Source organism: Carex rostrata, chromosome 23 (assembly GCF_964058835.1).
Source record: "Carex rostrata chromosome 23, lpCarRost1.2, whole genome shotgun sequence".
NCBI classification, from domain to species: domain Eukaryota; kingdom Viridiplantae; phylum Streptophyta; class Magnoliopsida; order Poales; family Cyperaceae; genus Carex; species Carex rostrata.
In genome coordinates this window covers 4881616-4899506 of record NC_135940.1, presented here as the reverse complement: position 1 = coordinate 4899506, position 17891 = coordinate 4881616, and the positions used below count along the sequence as shown (strand labels likewise).

Genomic DNA, 17891 nt, shown 5'->3' with positions numbered 1-17891 from the left:
TTAATTTGATTTAAAAACTTTGAACTTCCAATTATTTTTTGTTTAATATTTATGTTCTTAACAAGAATGATTTGTTAATATTTGTTTATTATTTCTTCTCCATTAGCAACATAAGCCTATACTTTTCTAAATAATATTAAATTAATTGATCAAATATAAGACCAAAATTCTGAAGTTTATTCATTTTATATACTAACCATAATTTTCAAAATTAAATTTACTCTTGAAGCTATTTTATTTATTCATAAACAATAGGCACAATTAAACAGACATGATTTAATAATATAATAAAACAAACACAATTTTAAAAAAATAGCTTCAAGACAATTTAAAAAGTATATAATAAAACAAACACAATTTAAACAAACAGAAAGACAAAAAATAATTAAACAAACACAACATAATAATACAAGAATAATTAAACAATTATAACTAGCAACACTCAATTATAATAGATTAAGCTAGTTTGATCATAATCAGTGATTACTGATTAGTATCAATACACTTAATATAGCTTAATTTTAGTATAACATTTACATCTTCTATAAAAAAATTTTAAAAAAAAACATCCTAACAAATTTTCTATGTATTTACCAAACACATATATACTAAAATTCCTTATGGATTAAATAACTTCGATTTTGACAAATTAAAATTTTCATTCTCATTTTCATAAAAATTTCGTTGCCGAACAGGCCCTAAGTAAACAAATAGCATGAAAAATTTAATCTATGATCTTACCTAATTTTTTTTCCCCACGCCTCTCTCTCTCTCTATTTCATGGTTGATGCAAAAGTGATATACGTAAATCCCATGGAAATACTTTTTTTCACCTCTATTTTTCTCTCTATTTTCACATGAATTTCTATATAAATTTATCCATCTGAACACGCCCTAAAATTGACTTTTTGTGTGCAGCAAATAGAGAATATAGAGAGAGAGTAGAACTAGGGTGTTCTTAAGTTCATCAAGCTCTTTGGTGAACTCGCGTCTAAAATCTATTAAATCGGCTACAAATTACAAATCCAAACCATTGAGATCCGCGTATCTTATGAGTAATGATTCTACATGTCAAAATTTTAAACATTTGAATTAATTTAGTGTAAAGTCAAGTGGTCAAAATTAGAAACTTAATAAATTCATTTTGATGAATTCATTTTTTGAATGTTTTTTGACCGGTTGACTTTATACTAAATTAATTCAAATATTTAAAATTTTCACATATAGGCGCATCACTCATAAGGTAGGCAGGTTTCAACGGTTCAGATTCGTTATTTGAAGTCGATTTGACGGGTTTTAGACTTGAGTTCACCAAGAGACTTGGTGAACTTAAGAACACCCTAGTTCTACTCTCTCTCTCTCTCTCTCTCTCTCTCTCTCTCTCTCTCTCTATATATATATATAGGAGCAAAGCTAGGGTGTGATGTGCTCACCAAGAAGGTTGATGAGCACAACTCCAAAAGTATACCAGATCGGCTTCAAACGACAAATCTAAACCATTGAAATCCATGTACTTAATGAGTGATGCATGTACATGTAAAATTTTGAAAGTTTCGAATTCATTTGCTACAACACAATCAAACAAATGAACCCTTTATAAGTTGTTTTACATATTCATTTTTCATCATTTCTTTGACCGTTTGACCTTGTAGCAAATGAATTCGAAACTTCCAAAATTTTACATGTATATGCATCACTCATTAAGTACATGGATTTCAACGGTTTAGATTCGTCGTTTGAAGCCGATTTGACATACGTACTTTTGGAGTTGTGCTCACCACATTTCCACTAGAACTAGGGTGTTCTTAAGTTCACCAATTTTTTTGGTGAACTCAAGTCTAACACTCATCAAATCAGTTTTAAATGATGAATACGAACCATTGAGACCTGCCAAATTTACGAGTGATGCATCTAAATGTTAAAAAAAATTAATTTTGCACAGAGTCAAGTAGTCAAAATACGTTCAAAAAATGAATGCATTAAAATTAATTTATTAACCTTCTAATTTTGACCTCTTGATTTTAAACTAAATTAATTCGAATGTTTAAATTTTCGCATGTAGACGCATCACTCGTAAGGTAGGCGGATTTCAACAGTTTGGATTCGTAATTTGAAGCCGCTTTGTTGTAACTCAAAAATTATTGTAACTTCGATCCCTCCTCATATATATATATAGAGAGAGAGAGAGAGAGAGAGAGAGATGGGCTACGGTGAATTGCGAAGTAAAGCAACTATTTTACTTCACGTTCATATTTTGCGATTTTAAAGTTCAAAATGTCGATCCGAGCCGTTCATCTTGTTCTCCATATTGAAATGTGCTTGGAGACCAAATTTTATATTTTTTGAAATTTTTTTACTATTTATTAAGCAATTTTGAAAGTCACTGATCTAATGGTTCAGAAAATTTTACTGTTCACAGCAAAACAGTAATTTTAACAAATGCTTAATAAATAGTAAAAAAATTCCAAAAAATATAAAATTTGGTCTCCAAGCACATTTCAATATGGATTAAACATTTAACGGTTCGGATCGGTCGTTTGGACTTTCAAAATAAAAATACGGCGTGAAGTAGAAACGCATTTTACTTCGCAATTCACCGTAACCCATCTCATATATATAGAGAGAGAGAGAGAGAGATGTATGTATGCACTAATTTTTTTTGTCGCGCAGCATGTTGTGACGCACGAACTTGTGGATTTTTAAAGAAGTAATAACTTTAAAATGAGACTGATTAAATTATGCGCCGAAACGCGCGTGTCACATTATCTAAATGCAACGTTTCCAGACCAGTCATTGGGGTACACTTTGCAATCCCAATGGCTGATTATATTCTAGTCATTGCATATCTGAAACGTATTCTGTGTGCCACAAGATCTAAATGCAACGCTTCCAATATATGCTGAGTCATTGCTTCAGAAAAATGCTGTTCAATCAGACGTATCCTATGATGGTAGAACAGCATCAGTAGACAGTAGTTATGAAATTTTGAAGTGGATCCGGATTGATAGTGGAAAAGGAGGCTTGTATTAAAAAAAAAAAAAATGGGCCCAGGGCTTGATATTATTAGTCCCAGAGGCCATGGAGCACCTTACAATTTTCATTGGGCCTGGCCTGTTTTTATTCATGCGCGACTTGACTTGCACAGAAATTACTAGAATTCCTACTTAATTTGATACAAAGAAACAAGATAGAGTTTGTTATTTGGAAATGATAAAAGAAGAGATGCAATAATTTAACCCATACTTAATTTGATACAACGAAAGAAAGGTCTATCTATCCCTTTTGAGTTTTGTCTTTTACCAAAAGGAACTAGCTAGAAGCAACCTTTTATTGTTTTCTTTAATTCTTTCTTGCTTTTTATTTTCCAAATACAGTCTAGAAGCCACCTTTTTTATAAAAATTATTTTCATCAATACAACAACAACAACAAAAAACTTGTGAAGAGTTGAAGAAGCAACAAAAAACTTCTGAACAGCATTTAATTCAATATATATATATATATATAAAGAGAGAGAGAGAGAGAGAGAGAGAGATGGGCTATGGTGCATTGCAATGCATGAACCCCCTTATGCATTGCACTATAATCACGGATTTAAAGTCCAAACGATCGATCCGAACCGTTAGATGTTTAATCCATATTGAAATGTGCTTGGAGACCAAATTTTGCATTTTTTGAAATTTTTTTACTATTTATTAAGCATTTTTGAAAATTACTGTTTTGCTGTGAACAGTAAAAAAACAGTAAAATTTTCTGGACCATCAGATCAGCGACTTTCAAAATTGCTTAATAAATAGTAAAAAAATTCCAAAAAATGTAAAATTTGGCCCCCCAAGCACATATTAATATGAAGAACAAGATAAACGGTTCGGATTGGTCGTTTGGACTTTAAATCCATGATTTATAGTGCAATGCATAAAAGGGTTCATGCATTGCAATGCACCATAGCCCATCTCTGTATATATATATATATCTATTAGGTAAATCATAAATGAATCCTAAATTGTTTGATGTGTGGCGATAATGAGATTGAGGAGATTGGCAACACAAACACAAACTAGTGGCGGAGTGAATCCATGCAACGGCAACCAATAACACATCCAGTTAACGAACCGCAACAAAGAGTATTGTAGATTTGTAGCGTATATTGTGTGTTTGGAAGATAGCAGGGGGGTGAATTATCAGGACAGAAGGGCGCCACCTGTCACTCAGCACAATCCCCCAATCCCCAGTGTGTGGCGATCATATACACTCCCAACCTGATCCACAGACCCCCCTCTGATCTCTGGTAACCAACCAATAACAGCCTCATCTTTTCATTAAATTTTTTTTTTAACCCATCATCCATCACCTATCAGAGGTAGTCGAGAGATATAGTTGAATTAATTAAATTACTTGCTGATCTTTCAAATTGCTTTAAATTATAAATAGGGAGGCTTTGCCTAGCCTTCCATCGTTGAGCAAGCCAACATTTCATTTATCCACACTCCCTCTCTCTTGGTGCCTCCCCTCCTACAATTACGAATAAGCACTAATTAATTAAAGGATCAAGACCGCAAACAAAGTAACAAACTTATTCTCCGGACCAATAAGATGGCCACAGCTGTCTCCACCGTCGGAGCCGTCAGCAGAGTCCCGGTATGCATACATCTATATATAATATATATGTACAAATTTCAAATTCAAATAACTAATATGTAGATATAATGAACTGTACTTGCAGTTGTCTGGACAGGCGGGGCCGAGCACAGCCTTCTTGGGAGGGAAGGTGAAGAAGGTGAGCTTCGGGACAAAGGGGAGCTATGGAAGAATGAACGTCAAGGTGATGGCAGAGCCGGATGAGAAGAAGAACAGTGACAAATGGAGCGGGCTGGCATACGATGATTCAGACGACCAGCAGGACATCACAAGAGGCAAGGGCTTGGTCGACTCCGTCTTCCAGGCACCCATGGGTGACGGCACCCACATCGCTGTCCTCCAATCCTACGAATACGTCAGCCAGGGACTGCGCCAGTCAGTACTCAATCATTAATTTATGCATTATGATCATATGATATGACATGACATGATATGATACGATATGATTGCATTTGTAGGTTCGCCTTTGACAACACCAAGGACGGTTTCTACATCGCCCCGGCCTTTATGGAGAAATTGATGGTCCACATCGCCAAGAACTTCATGGACTTGCCTAACATCAAGGTTCCCCCTTAGCTTAATTACACGAGTATATATGTCTATATTATTTGTTATTTTATTCTTCATTCCAATCAAATTGTAACTAATAATAAGGAAACATTCATCATGCGTAGGTTCCTCTAATTTTGGGTATCTGGGGAGGAAAAGGTCAGGGTAAATCCTTCCAATGTGAACTTGTCTTCTCCAAGATGGGAATCAAGTACGTATATATTTCTTTAAAGTTTGCTAAATTTATCAATTAACTTAAGTAATTAAATGCTCACGACAGGTTTTGTCATCATCCTATCCATTGATGTACGTGCCTATAAATACCTCTCCTCCAATCCATACTCTGTCTGTGTATATGCTTTCATCCACCAACTGTTTCTTGGATATAGCACGCTGCTACAAGCAACCCAAAAACAAAATCACACCCTACAAGTAGCAAGTAGTTAAAGGAAAACAACTTGCAATCCTTGTGGTCACATAACTATTAGTTTCAATAGAAACTGGTGGACTTGTTCCACGTTTCTCAAAAAATTAAAAGTAAATAAATAAATAAAACAAAATAATTTATTTTTTTAACAAATTGCGTGCTTAACTTTTGTTTAATCGGTACGCTACAGCCCCATCATGATGAGCGCTGGAGAGCTAGAGAGTGGGAACGCCGGTGAGCCTGCCAAGTTAATCAGGCAGCGGTACCGTGAGGCAGCTGACTTCATCAAGAAAGGCAAGATGTGTGCTCTCTTCATCAACGATCTCGACGCGGGTGCCGGGCGTATGGGCGGGACCACCCAGTACACAGTCAACAACCAGATGGTGAACGCGACCCTCATGAACATTGCCGACAACCCAACCAATGTGCAGTTGCCAGGTATGTACAACAAGCAGGAGAACCCACGTGTGCCCATCATCGTCACTGGAAACGACTTCTCCACCCTCTATGCCCCACTCATCCGTGATGGACGTATGGAGAAATTCTACTGGGCTCCTACCCGTGAAGACCGTATCGGTGTCTGCTTGGGCATATTCAGGACAGATAACGTGGCCAAGGATGACGTCATCAAGATAGTCGACTCCTTCCCCGGCCAATCCATTGGTAATTACATATATACCTACCTCATATATAGTTAATTTAAAATTTTATTGACTTGACTAAATATATAAATATACATTATATATGTAGATTTCTTCGGGGCTCTGAGGGCGAGAGTGTACGATGATGAGGTGAAGAAGTGGATTTCAAATGTCGGAGTGGAGAACATTGGGAAGAAGCTGGTGAACTCACTGGAGGGCCCGCCCAAGTTCGAGCAGCCACCAATGACAATTGAGAAGCTGTTGGAGTACGGTGAGATGTTGGTGAAGGAGCAGGAGAATGTGAAGCGTGTGCAGCTGGCCGACAAGTACCTGAGCGAGGCCGCCCTCGGGGATGCCAACCAGGACTCCATTAAGTCCGGCTCTTTCTACGGTTAGATCCCTATCTTCGCCTCTACCTAGCCTGATAGGAGGTTTGCATGTCAATTCCAATATATAGTTATATACACGCACATGATGTACGTAGGCCTGTTGTATGTTTTAATTTGCTCACTATATGTTTGTTGTATTTGTTTGCTCCAATTAAATATGCAGGAAAGGCAGCCCAACATGTGCAAGTACCTGTACCGGAGGGATGCACCGATCCACAGGCTGCAAACTTTGATCCCACGGCTAGGAGTGACGATGGAAGTTGCACATATAATTTATAATAATTTATAAGAGTGTGTGTGCGTTTCTGTGTATAATTTCCTATTAAACTCGATCGTTTTCTTTATATATATTAATTAGGGCATGCATGCATAAAATTTTGCTACATACGTATATAATATTCAACCACGGTACGCTTGTGCAATTATGTATGTCTTTCTTAATCATTCTCATTCAAGTAATAAAGATATTGCTTTTATTTTGATTTATTGCCTCTTTTCCTAAGTACTTTTCTTAATTTATTTATCCCCAATTGTTGAGTGTTGACATGGATTGAAAATAAATCTGCTGCGATTCCAAATCCCTCATTTCATTTGTTTTGAGATTCGTGCATAAAGAATAATTGTTCTTGAGATCCGTGCATTTCAAAAAATGAAGAGAAGATTTGGAATCGCAGATTCGCAGGATTTATTTCCGACATGAATTTGGTGAATTTCTGTTCCACACTTTGTTATTACGGAAAGAAAAGGAACAGGAAAGAAGCCCAAACGGCCGAACCCCACCTAGAAAAAACAGCCGCAGCCCAATTTATCGTTTCAGGCAAACCTCAATTTTGGTTAGACCACAGAAACATTAATTACCCGTTGAGATAACATTGTTAGAATTTGCAACCCATCATTAGAAAAAACTAAAAAAAAAAAAAAAAATTAAAGTCAAACAGCTCCAGTTGAAATCTTCTAGAAATAATAAATTGCATTACAGCCCAAGTTTGTTGGAGTCTTTCTACAAAAAAAAAAAAAAAAAAAAAGTTTGTTGGAGTCTAATATAATGACAACCGCCCAAGAGATTTTTCTTTAAAATAAAGTACATTGTAGAACCTACCAATACCACTTGGATTTTGGACAGAGCGGATAAGGTAGGAGGAATCTGTGTCTCTCGATCTAGATATATAATCCAATTCATAGAATGGATCAGTCTCGTTCATTAACTAGGACCCCTCATTTGAAAATTGAAATACAGATCAAATTATTAAATATATATGTGTGTATAGAGAGAGAGAGAGAGTTAGGTTACGGTGCTAATGCATACATAGTATGATTCCATATATACTATGCGTTTTTCAGCTGCTGGATGGACATCAAGATTCGTGCAAAATTTATTCATTGGATGGAAGATTAATGGAAAGAGACGGAAATATTTTCAATAATCGGTAATTGCTGATTCGTTAAGAGGCTTTTTGCTCCCTCACTGTTCCATTTCGCCACTCCGTCACTCGCGCGTTGAACAAATCCATAGGTAAGAACAAGCTTAAGAGAAAGCTTTACCAATTGCAAGGGGTTCTGGTCCCGAAATTTTTTGTTACCACCCTACTAAATCGAAATTAAATGATTCCACTCTATTGAATGTATCTTAATTCCTACCACTCACACATACGAAGTCCGCGCACGGATTCCAATTTAGTTCGCATACTGGATCTGGGCACCAATCGGTGCGCAGACTGAGGACGTCCACTGAATTTTTTTTTGTTTGTTTCTATTTTGAGTTTTTTGAGTTAAAATTTTATTTTCAAATTCTGAATTTCTATTTTCTTGTAAAGATAGAAAAATTAACTATTAGCTAGTTTTAAACTAAAAAATATAGTTCAAATAAAATCACAACATAAAATTCTACTACATTCAAACTGTTAAATTCGACTTGAACAAAATATAAATTGTACTACAATCAAAATTAATATATCCTACTACAACACAACATAAAATCCTACTAAAACATAACATAGAAATTTTCGCCTCAAATAACCAACTCTTGAACGATGAAAATGCAATGAGAAAATATATATATTAAAACAATTGTTAATTTTTTGACATGCAATTTTAAAAAAAATTACATAGGTTAAAAAAATTACCTTATTGAGTACGGTTTCTTGCATTCCTTCTTTTTCTTGCATTCTTCTCAAGAGTTGCTTTGTTGGTCTGGTGACCTCTTTGTCGTCCTTCTAATATATCCATCCACATTTGGATCCGATTCTGTCGTCTCCTACCCAATTTCACCAACCGATGCTCTGAAACTAAGATCGCTCCTTTGTGCACCGACCAATCACTTTGATTTTCATACACGTGAAATTCTCCACTCCATGTGTCGATGAGTGTTTGAATGTTGTAATAGTAATTTACGAAGACATTTGGATCCAAGTTCCTATATTGTTCACACATTTGTAAGTAATGTCATTCCCAATATCAAGTTATGAAATTAATAGTACATAATTGTACCTTAGACAATACACCGCCATCACCTGAACACATGGTATTACGGTGTGTTGTGGCTTCTAGCATGTACATTCCACCTCATGATCGCTCTTCACAAGTACCATGTACCTGCAGTCTTGAGATGTGTACACCCATCTACCATTTTCTATGTCAAATGGGATCTTTTTTCCATGTGAGGTAAATATAAATTCTCCATGATGGTCGAATGCAAGCAATGTCATTTTTATAAGCTTCCCAATGTGCCTCGCCAGCTTTTCATGTACACACCAGCTTTTCATATACACGAATGGAAAAAAAGCTGACATTCTGCTTGGCACTGCACAACCTTCTCTCTTCTTTCAACAAACCAGTTGACACACCTGTAGAACGTCTCCTCAATGATTGCGGCAACTGGTAACCTACAGGAATTAAAAATTACAATTAAATAAAGAAAACAACAATAAAAATAACATACAAGGATTACAAATTACAAACCTGTGAGAATTTTTGAAGACATTGTTGAGCGATTCAGAACTGTTGCTAGTCATTATTTTCCAACGGGACCTATCGTCCATAGCTTGATAAACTTTCCATGGCTTAGATGGTTCTCCCTCGTCATTTTCATTATACTTGCCACATGTATCCAAGTATGCCAACCAATCAAGATTTTGCCTTCCAATTGCATTAAGGCCTTATTGCAATCTTCTCTTCTTCTTCTTTTTAACCATAATCTTGAAAATTTTGGAAGTAATCTTATCTTGAGTGTGTTTTCCAAAATTCTCAAACACATGTTGAGAGTAGTAGCGGTGAACACACTCTCCTTTCTCCTCGCACCAACTCAGATCATCTTGTATGAATACCTTTTTATGCCCTTATGTTGGTCAGATACCACACAAATGAATATGTTTCGCCCAATTACAAACTCTCACACCCACTTCATGAACCACCCCCAATTCTCAAAATCTTCGCTCTCTACTAGTCCAAATGCTAACGGAATTAACTGGTTGTCCGCATCATATCCGGTTACAATTAACAGCTTACTCCAGTATCTACCAGGCAAGAAACAAGCATCGATACTGATGACGGGTTTGAGGTGACCGACTGCAGTAATACATGGTCCCCATGCCCATGCTGCTCTCATGAAATACCGATACCCTTCCTTTTTGGTTGGCTTTGAAATAATTTTATATTGGGTTCTCGAATTTGTCCTTTTTATTGCCTCCAACAAAGGAACAAGCAGCCCGTAAGACCCCTCCCAAATACCAAAGGCATGGCAATCGTTAACTCTCTACCACGCCACAATTTGTTGTACTTTGGAACGATACCCTCGTACCTTTCAAAAACCAAGTCACGGATAGCTCTGATAGTAATATCGGTATTTTTTTCTAATGACAATTTTATGCAGTTAGCGACCATAACGAACGTCAACTGCACATAATCTAACTTGAATGTCGATATGTGGCATGTGTGTTGAGCCTTATTCTTCATGATGGCCCAAGAATTACCAAAGCATGTAGCCCTCGCAACCAATCTCCACCTGCACCGGTCGCTATTGCACTTGTACCTTATCCTTCTCGTGTCATTGTGTGTCTGTTTTATCTCGATATTTTTTAAAATGTGCCAATGGTGAATTCTATCCTTCATTTTATCCTTGCTATCATATGTCATTCCCTCAGACAATTCATGTCTTTCTCCAAGCTAATTTACAAAATAAATAAAAAACATAATAAAATTATAATATTACACAATTTAATAATAAAATTAAATATAAATATAAAGTAACAAACTTACCTTAGAAGTCGTAAAAAAAAAAACTGTCAGTCTCTTCAAACTCTGATGTGTCTTGAAATTACTCGAACAGGTGTCTTTCCCCCATGACATTCTATAGGCCACTTCCACCTACCAAGCACATGACGACCAGTATCCTCATCACTGTGATCTGATACCCACCGTCTTCACTAACATCCCAATTTTCGCCTGCCTCCCTTTCTTCAGGATCCTCGTCCGTATTCTCAATATAATAAAGCAGTTATGGGGTTTCAGATAGGTCCTGTTCAGATTAGGCCCGGCTAGATGACGAGGATGGAATCCGAGATCGATACCGGTCAGGTTGGACCCGACTAGGACCCGCTAGAGGGGCCCGACTAGGACCCGTTACAGAATACTCGAGGCCCCGACCCTAGGTCAACTGCAATAATGATCTTGTGTTCTGTCTGGAGTTATGTCTAGGATTTTGTCTGGGGTTGGCTACCACACATAACTCTATGAACTTGAAAGGAGTGGTCATATTCATTGTCATTTGGACATACAACCCCTAACTGGTATCGTCTTGTATAGGAAATAAAAAAAATTAAATAAAGGGACCAAAGTGTAAAAAAAACTCACAAGTTACTTTTTTTCAAATTGCTCTCTCACTTGGCTCTTTCCCTCTCTGCCTTGCTTCCTTGGTAGAATGAATTGGGAGGTGAAATTTTAGCTAATATACAAATCGCAATTTAGTGTGCGTCTCCAGTCTGAGCACCGATCGGTGTGATTGGTGCTTAGACCGAATTTGAATCTGTGCGCGGACCCAGTATGCGTGGGTGGTAGGAATTGAGATTAATTCATTCGCTATGCTTCTTAGTACTCGTTTGTGCCAATTGGACTGGTGTCAACTGAATAGTATCCGAACGACTAATAAAGGCCAATTTTTTTTAGAGATATGTTCTGGTCTCCCAAGCCATCATACCCGAGCACGTCCCCCAACTAGTTTAACAGAAAAAGTCTTCTAATTTTGTCTAACTTTCATTTTCAATGCCCATATTCAAGTTTTTAAAGTTTTATTTGTAATATTTTAAAATGCTACTCGCAAATATTTAAACATCTATCTGCAAGCAACTAAATTTCAAATCTTTGTAGTTTTAACTTCTTTTCAAGCCAAAAAGAAAAAGGTTATTTTTGCCCACTTTTTTTTTATTTTTCTATTATCATTCTCGTACATTTTTCCGACAATCCATGATGAATTTTACGAATCTAAAAATACGAGTGTTTTCTACTCGATTTTCTCTTTCAAATGAAATCTATGAAGAAATATTTTTGAGTTAATTTGAAAAAAAAAATTTTTTAAGTAATCCCATTAGCACTTTAAATTTTCCAACTTTTAAATCTCGGTCTACAACCATTTAAATCTCTGATGTAATCATTTAAACTACTATGTTCAAGCGTTTAAACCTCTGATGTTGATCATATAGTATCACGCATATAAACCCTTGTATACAATCGTTGAAAGTAGTTGTATCAAACATTTAAATAATGCTCATGTGCTTTACTTTACAAAAAATAAAACAACGACTTGAAATATTTATAATTTTAGATTCGTAAAATTCTTCACGGATTATCGGAAAAGTGGATAAGAATGATCAATGAAAAAAAAATAGTGAGTGAAAGGAATTTTTCCTTTTTTAGCTTGAATATAAAAGTAGTTACAAGTTAAAACTACACAGATTTAGAATTTAGTTGCTTGCAGATAGAAGTTTAAATCAATGTTGCAAAATGCGGTATGCGGAAGGTATGCGGAAGGGCACCGCATACCGCATATACGGTATGCGGCCGCATATGCGGCCGCATATGCGGATTTTAAAATAAGAATTCATATATAATTTGTATCATTATATGCATAATCTCACAACAAAAATAAAAATACAAACATAAATGTGAAATAGTGAATAGCTGTAGTCAACATATCAGTTATCACAGGCCACAACTCACAAGTCAGTTATCACAGCATAATACATAAATTTCATAGCATACAAACATAATGCGGTTCTATGCGGCCGAATATGCGGCCGCATATGCGGAACCGCATAGAACCGCATATGTTTTTTCCTATGCAGTTTCCAACCACATACGCATATGCGGCCGCATATGCGCCGCACAGAACCGCATTTTGCAACACTGGTTTAAATGCTTTCGAGTAGTATTTTAGAAGTTAGAAAAAAAAACTTTAAAAGCTCAAATATGGATGCTGAAAATAGAAATTAGACATTAAATAGTTGAGGTCGCGCTCAGAAATTTATTTGAGGAACAATTATTCGACTTCATTTTTTTAACATATTATTGCTTGGTTAAGTTTTTATTAAGGAATGAAAACAAAAAGGGGAAGAAATAAGTTAAGAAAAATGGATTTTATTAGTATTCGACTTATGGATAGAATTGTCATTTTTATTTTTTTAAATATTAATCTGCATTTTTAATTAAATAAATTAAGAAAAATGATATATTAATAAATAAGTGAGTTTAGACTAAGAAAAAGACTAATTTAAATTTTTTGATTGATAAATATTGAAATCATGAAATTTTTTATGTATAAATTCGGTCAATGGTTCGGTGATATATTTGTTGAATCGCGGTCGATTTATTTGACTAATTGCCCTTGCTGACACCTCCCACCCGTTGAAATTTTTTTTTTAATAGTTTGTTTCTTTGCGTACAACCTTTCTACCTAACTATTATAAGATTAATGTACGTCACTAAATAAAAATATTTCACCTAAATAAGAAGAAAGTACTATAACTGTTTTGCACAATATTTATTTGAATTAATATGAAAATAATCACAATTAATAAACTAATAAACTCGAACTTGTGTAGATCGAAAATATAACAAATTAATTAGAAGAAAGCATTAGGCCTGAAATCTGAAAATTTCACTCTTTTATATATTTATAGTTTCTCGCTGCTATATTGTAATTTGTAGAGTCAGCAAGACTGAGATATATAAGCCCTGTTCTAATTAATTAAGTGGTGATGTGTTATGTAACACCTTCCTCTATTTTTTTTATTTTTTTTGCTTGATTACTTATATTCTTTGACATATGTTATCTAAATATTTCTTTAAAATATTCAGTGGAATACTTTCAAAATCATAAAAATAATAATAATAATAATAATTCTGGAGTAGAACTAGGGTGTTCTTAAGTTCACTAAGCTTCTTGGTGAACTCAAGTCTAAAACTCATCGAATCGGCTTTAAATGATTAATCCGAACCGTTGAAATCCGCCTACTCTACAAGTGATGCGTCTACATGTAAAAAAAAATAAAATTAAAATTAATTTTACATAGAGTCAAGTGGTCAAAAACGTTCAAAAAATGAATGCATTAAAAGTAATTTATTAACCTTCTAATTTTAACCACTTGACTTTATACTAAGTTAACCTGAATATTTAAAATTTCACATGTAGACACATCACTCGTAAGGTATGCGGATTTTAACAATTCAAATTTGTCATTTGAAGTCGATTTGACAGATTTTAGACTTGAGTTCATCAAGAAACTGGTCCTAGTTCTACTCATAATTCTGTGCCTTATTGTTGATAAAGATAATACAGCTTTGACTATGGTCAAAGGCTGTTAGCAATTCTGTTATGAAAAACTGTTAGCAATTCTGTTAAGATTGTTTGTTAGAGAAAGTAACCTTTGTTAGCAATTCTGTTAAGATTGTTTGTTAGAGAAAGCATCTGTTAGCTAATACTTTAAGCTATATATAGCCCTCTCTGGAAATGTAACAAGGAATGAAAATCAATAACAAAGGTTACTTTCTCTAACAAACAATCTTAACAGAATTACTAACAGTTTTTCATAACAGAATTACTAACAGCCTTTGACCATAGTCAAAGCTGTATTATCTTTATCAATTGTACTGTGCCAATTGTACATACTTTTGACCAGACCAGAGTGATTTCATTTTAGTTTTTATATATATAATTTGGGGAATGAATGCGGCATGAACTGTACTCCTCATTCCTCAGCAGTCAGCACAACAGAAATTAAGTCGTCGACGGAGACTACAAGTCCACAGCACAAAGTCTTTATCATCTCAATTTGATTGGTTTCATTAATTCTGACTGATTGAATTAATGGTCCAAATGAAGCGAAGTAGTCGCTAGCTAAGTGCCTATCTAGCAGGCTACCACTATACCAAACTTGCTGGCTGAGTGATATCAAAGTCAAGGTCTTGCCCAGATTATTTTTCCTCAGTGCATTTATTTAAACTCGACCACCTAATCCAATTTCCCACCTGCATTTTCTACATAAAAAATTATCTTAGACAACTGAATTAACTGTCATTTAAGAAGAGAGAGAGAGAGAGAGCGATCTCTTAATATCTTAACAATCTTAAAATTTATTTCTCAAATTAATTAAAATAAAAAATTATAATTATAACCAGAAACGAATTTATAGTTATTTTATTGAATATATAGATGGTCTATAGTCAAATTTCATATGATTGAATATTGTTTGATTTTAAATTGCTAAACCATTCAATTATATTGTTTCACGCGCAACGAAACATATATCGCATATGATCATATGTTATTAATTAACATATCATATAGATGAATAGTGGATATAATGTCATATGTCAAATTTAGTTTTTATTTTCTAGAGTTTTTCAACATATTTAAATTATTAAATGATTATTATGTAATCGATTTTTCTTTTAAAAAAAATCACACCGAATTCCAATAATACTGTACAATGATGGTCTTGTTTAGTTGAATAAAATGAGCACAGTAGAACTAGCATTTGATTTAGTGGTAAAGACACATAGTCTTTATGCGAGAGATTATGGATTCAAAATCTAAATAGATAAAATCTTTTATTATAAAATTAAGATATTAAATAGTTGAGTGATTTGACATTCAACATTTACTAAAAAAAAAATAATAATAATAATAAGTACAGATTTGGACTTGATTGTGTTACTTTCCTGTATAAGTTGAATAAAATGCTCTAACTTGGTGTTATCTTTAGGACTTTGTGTAAGAAAAGAATATTTGACTTGCTACAAAAAAAGAGAGGTCTAATTATAGGACCACACTTGAGGAGAACACACAGCTACTTCATTTATGAACAAGTCGATAAACAATTTAAACAAACAGACTTGACTAATTTCCGAGTTATGCATCTTTATTACTTCTCCTCCAAGTCCCAATTTATGCACTTTATATGATTTCTGCGGATCATAAATCGATTCACTTTGATTAATTAAATCTTAATAGGAAGACGAATTATATACTGTCCCAAAAGAAAAAGAAACTCCCCGTGGCAATTGGTATTTGAACCAAAAGGAATTATGTCGTTCTTAGCTTTGAGAAAACAAATTAATTGCCCAATCCAGAAGTTTATGATGCTGTTTTCTCATTGATCATTATTATTTAATTTTTTTTAATAATAATAATGATGATGATGATATTCTAGCGTGCATCAGACTTACATGTTAATTTATATGATATCATGAAAAAAATTATTCAAAATTAAAATTGTAGATATATTTTTAATTCCTTAATAGATTATGTATTAAATTGTGCGATAATCTTTTAGCCATTTAGTAAGCAATGCTAAATACTTAAATGCGGAGCTTAAATGTCTTTATGGTACATGACCAAATTAAATTTCAAATTAACATAAATTTGATATACATCTTAATTATTAAATAATTATGAATACATTTATGATTTATTTTCCAAATTGAACGATATTTTATAGGATATCAACATATATACCATCAAAGTTAGGTGAAAACTAAAGTAATTAATAACTATCCTAAATCTAATAAGAACTAGTGAATAACAATAATAAATTACACTCTCTGAGAAACAAATTCGCAATAATAAGTATCAAATAAATTCACATTACCACCATTTTTCATGTGTTTATTTTTTTAGTTCTTAAAAAATAAAAATAAAAACCTTACATGTCTATAGTGAAATTATCAATCTTCAGTTATTAAAGTAGATGCAGCAAAAGATTTGAAGGATGGATTTAGCGAGTTCGGACTTTAGGATGGATTTAGCTTTAGCAAAACCATACTGAACTAATTAATTAGGCATGGAATTACAATTGCATCGTTCTTGTTTTTCTGAAAATTAATTTATAAGTACGTAAGAATTTAATTTGAAGATTATATAGTTTATTTAGGAAAATTGTTGAGCAGAAGAGTGAACAGACGAGGGTTTGGAGCTATGTTAACCTGATACTCTTAAGAAACTATGTACCGGTGTCCGATACATATTCGACACCGACATGCATCCGACACGTATCAAACACGCCCTCTTGATACGGTCTCCGACATCTCGTTGAAACCTGCCGATACAGCTTGAAACTTCTGATACGGTCAGGGATACGCCTCAAGAGCATCTGATTTGTCTTGTGAACCGCGCATGGACCGAATCCATTTCAATTTTTGAGTGAGCTGCAGCAAAATTAGCAAAATTCAGTGGAATAGAACAAATTTGATGGCCAAAATTCAGTGAAACCAGGTTTTGATGGGACCAAACCTGCGCCTTTAGTTTACCATTGGAATAGAACAAATTTGATGTTGTTACGTATTAGCTTATATATATAACCTATATTATATACTTATTCAGGATTTTTTATATTTATTTTATATAATATAATTAATAATATAATTAAAATAATATATAATAGACGTATAGTATCCTGAATTTTTTAAATTTATCGCATTGCCGTATTTGTATCGTATCCGATACGATACCCGTACCCGTATCCATACAACATAGGTTTGGAGTATGTTATCATTGGAGGCATAATTAATTTTTTTTTTTCTTAAAGAGTAAAGTTGGGGAGTCAAGATTGGAGGCGCGACTTAATAAACCATCAAATTACAAAGCAAACAGTGTGTGTGTGTGTATACATATAGGCTAGTATCGCCAAATTCTCCTCCACTGAGACTCTGAGACTATTTTATTCTCTCTGACTCTCTTAAGTTTCCTGTTCCCAGTCGGC

At 34.3% G+C, this 17891-nt stretch overlaps 1 protein-coding gene across 2 annotated transcripts; it reads left to right on the top strand.

Annotated features, from left to right (window-relative positions):
• The first annotated feature begins 4241 nt into the window (after positions 1 to 4241).
• Positions 4242 to 7128, top strand: RCA (rubisco activase). 2 transcript variants are annotated; one of them, XM_078324532.1, is made up of 7 exons: positions 4242 to 4636; positions 4722 to 5011; positions 5095 to 5200; positions 5311 to 5396; positions 5803 to 6275; positions 6363 to 6644; positions 6806 to 7128. In XM_078324532.1, exons 1-7 carry the CDS (start codon positions 4592 to 4594, stop codon positions 6919 to 6921), a joined length of 1398 nt encoding a protein of 465 aa, XP_078180658.1. In that variant the 5' UTR covers positions 4242 to 4591; the 3' UTR covers positions 6922 to 7128. The 2 variants fall into 2 exon arrangements, with proteins under 2 accessions (XP_078180658.1, XP_078180659.1); XM_078324533.1 differs by having other exon boundaries at positions 4245 to 4636; positions 6363 to 6684.
• Positions 7129 to 17891: the final 10763 nt, after the last annotated feature.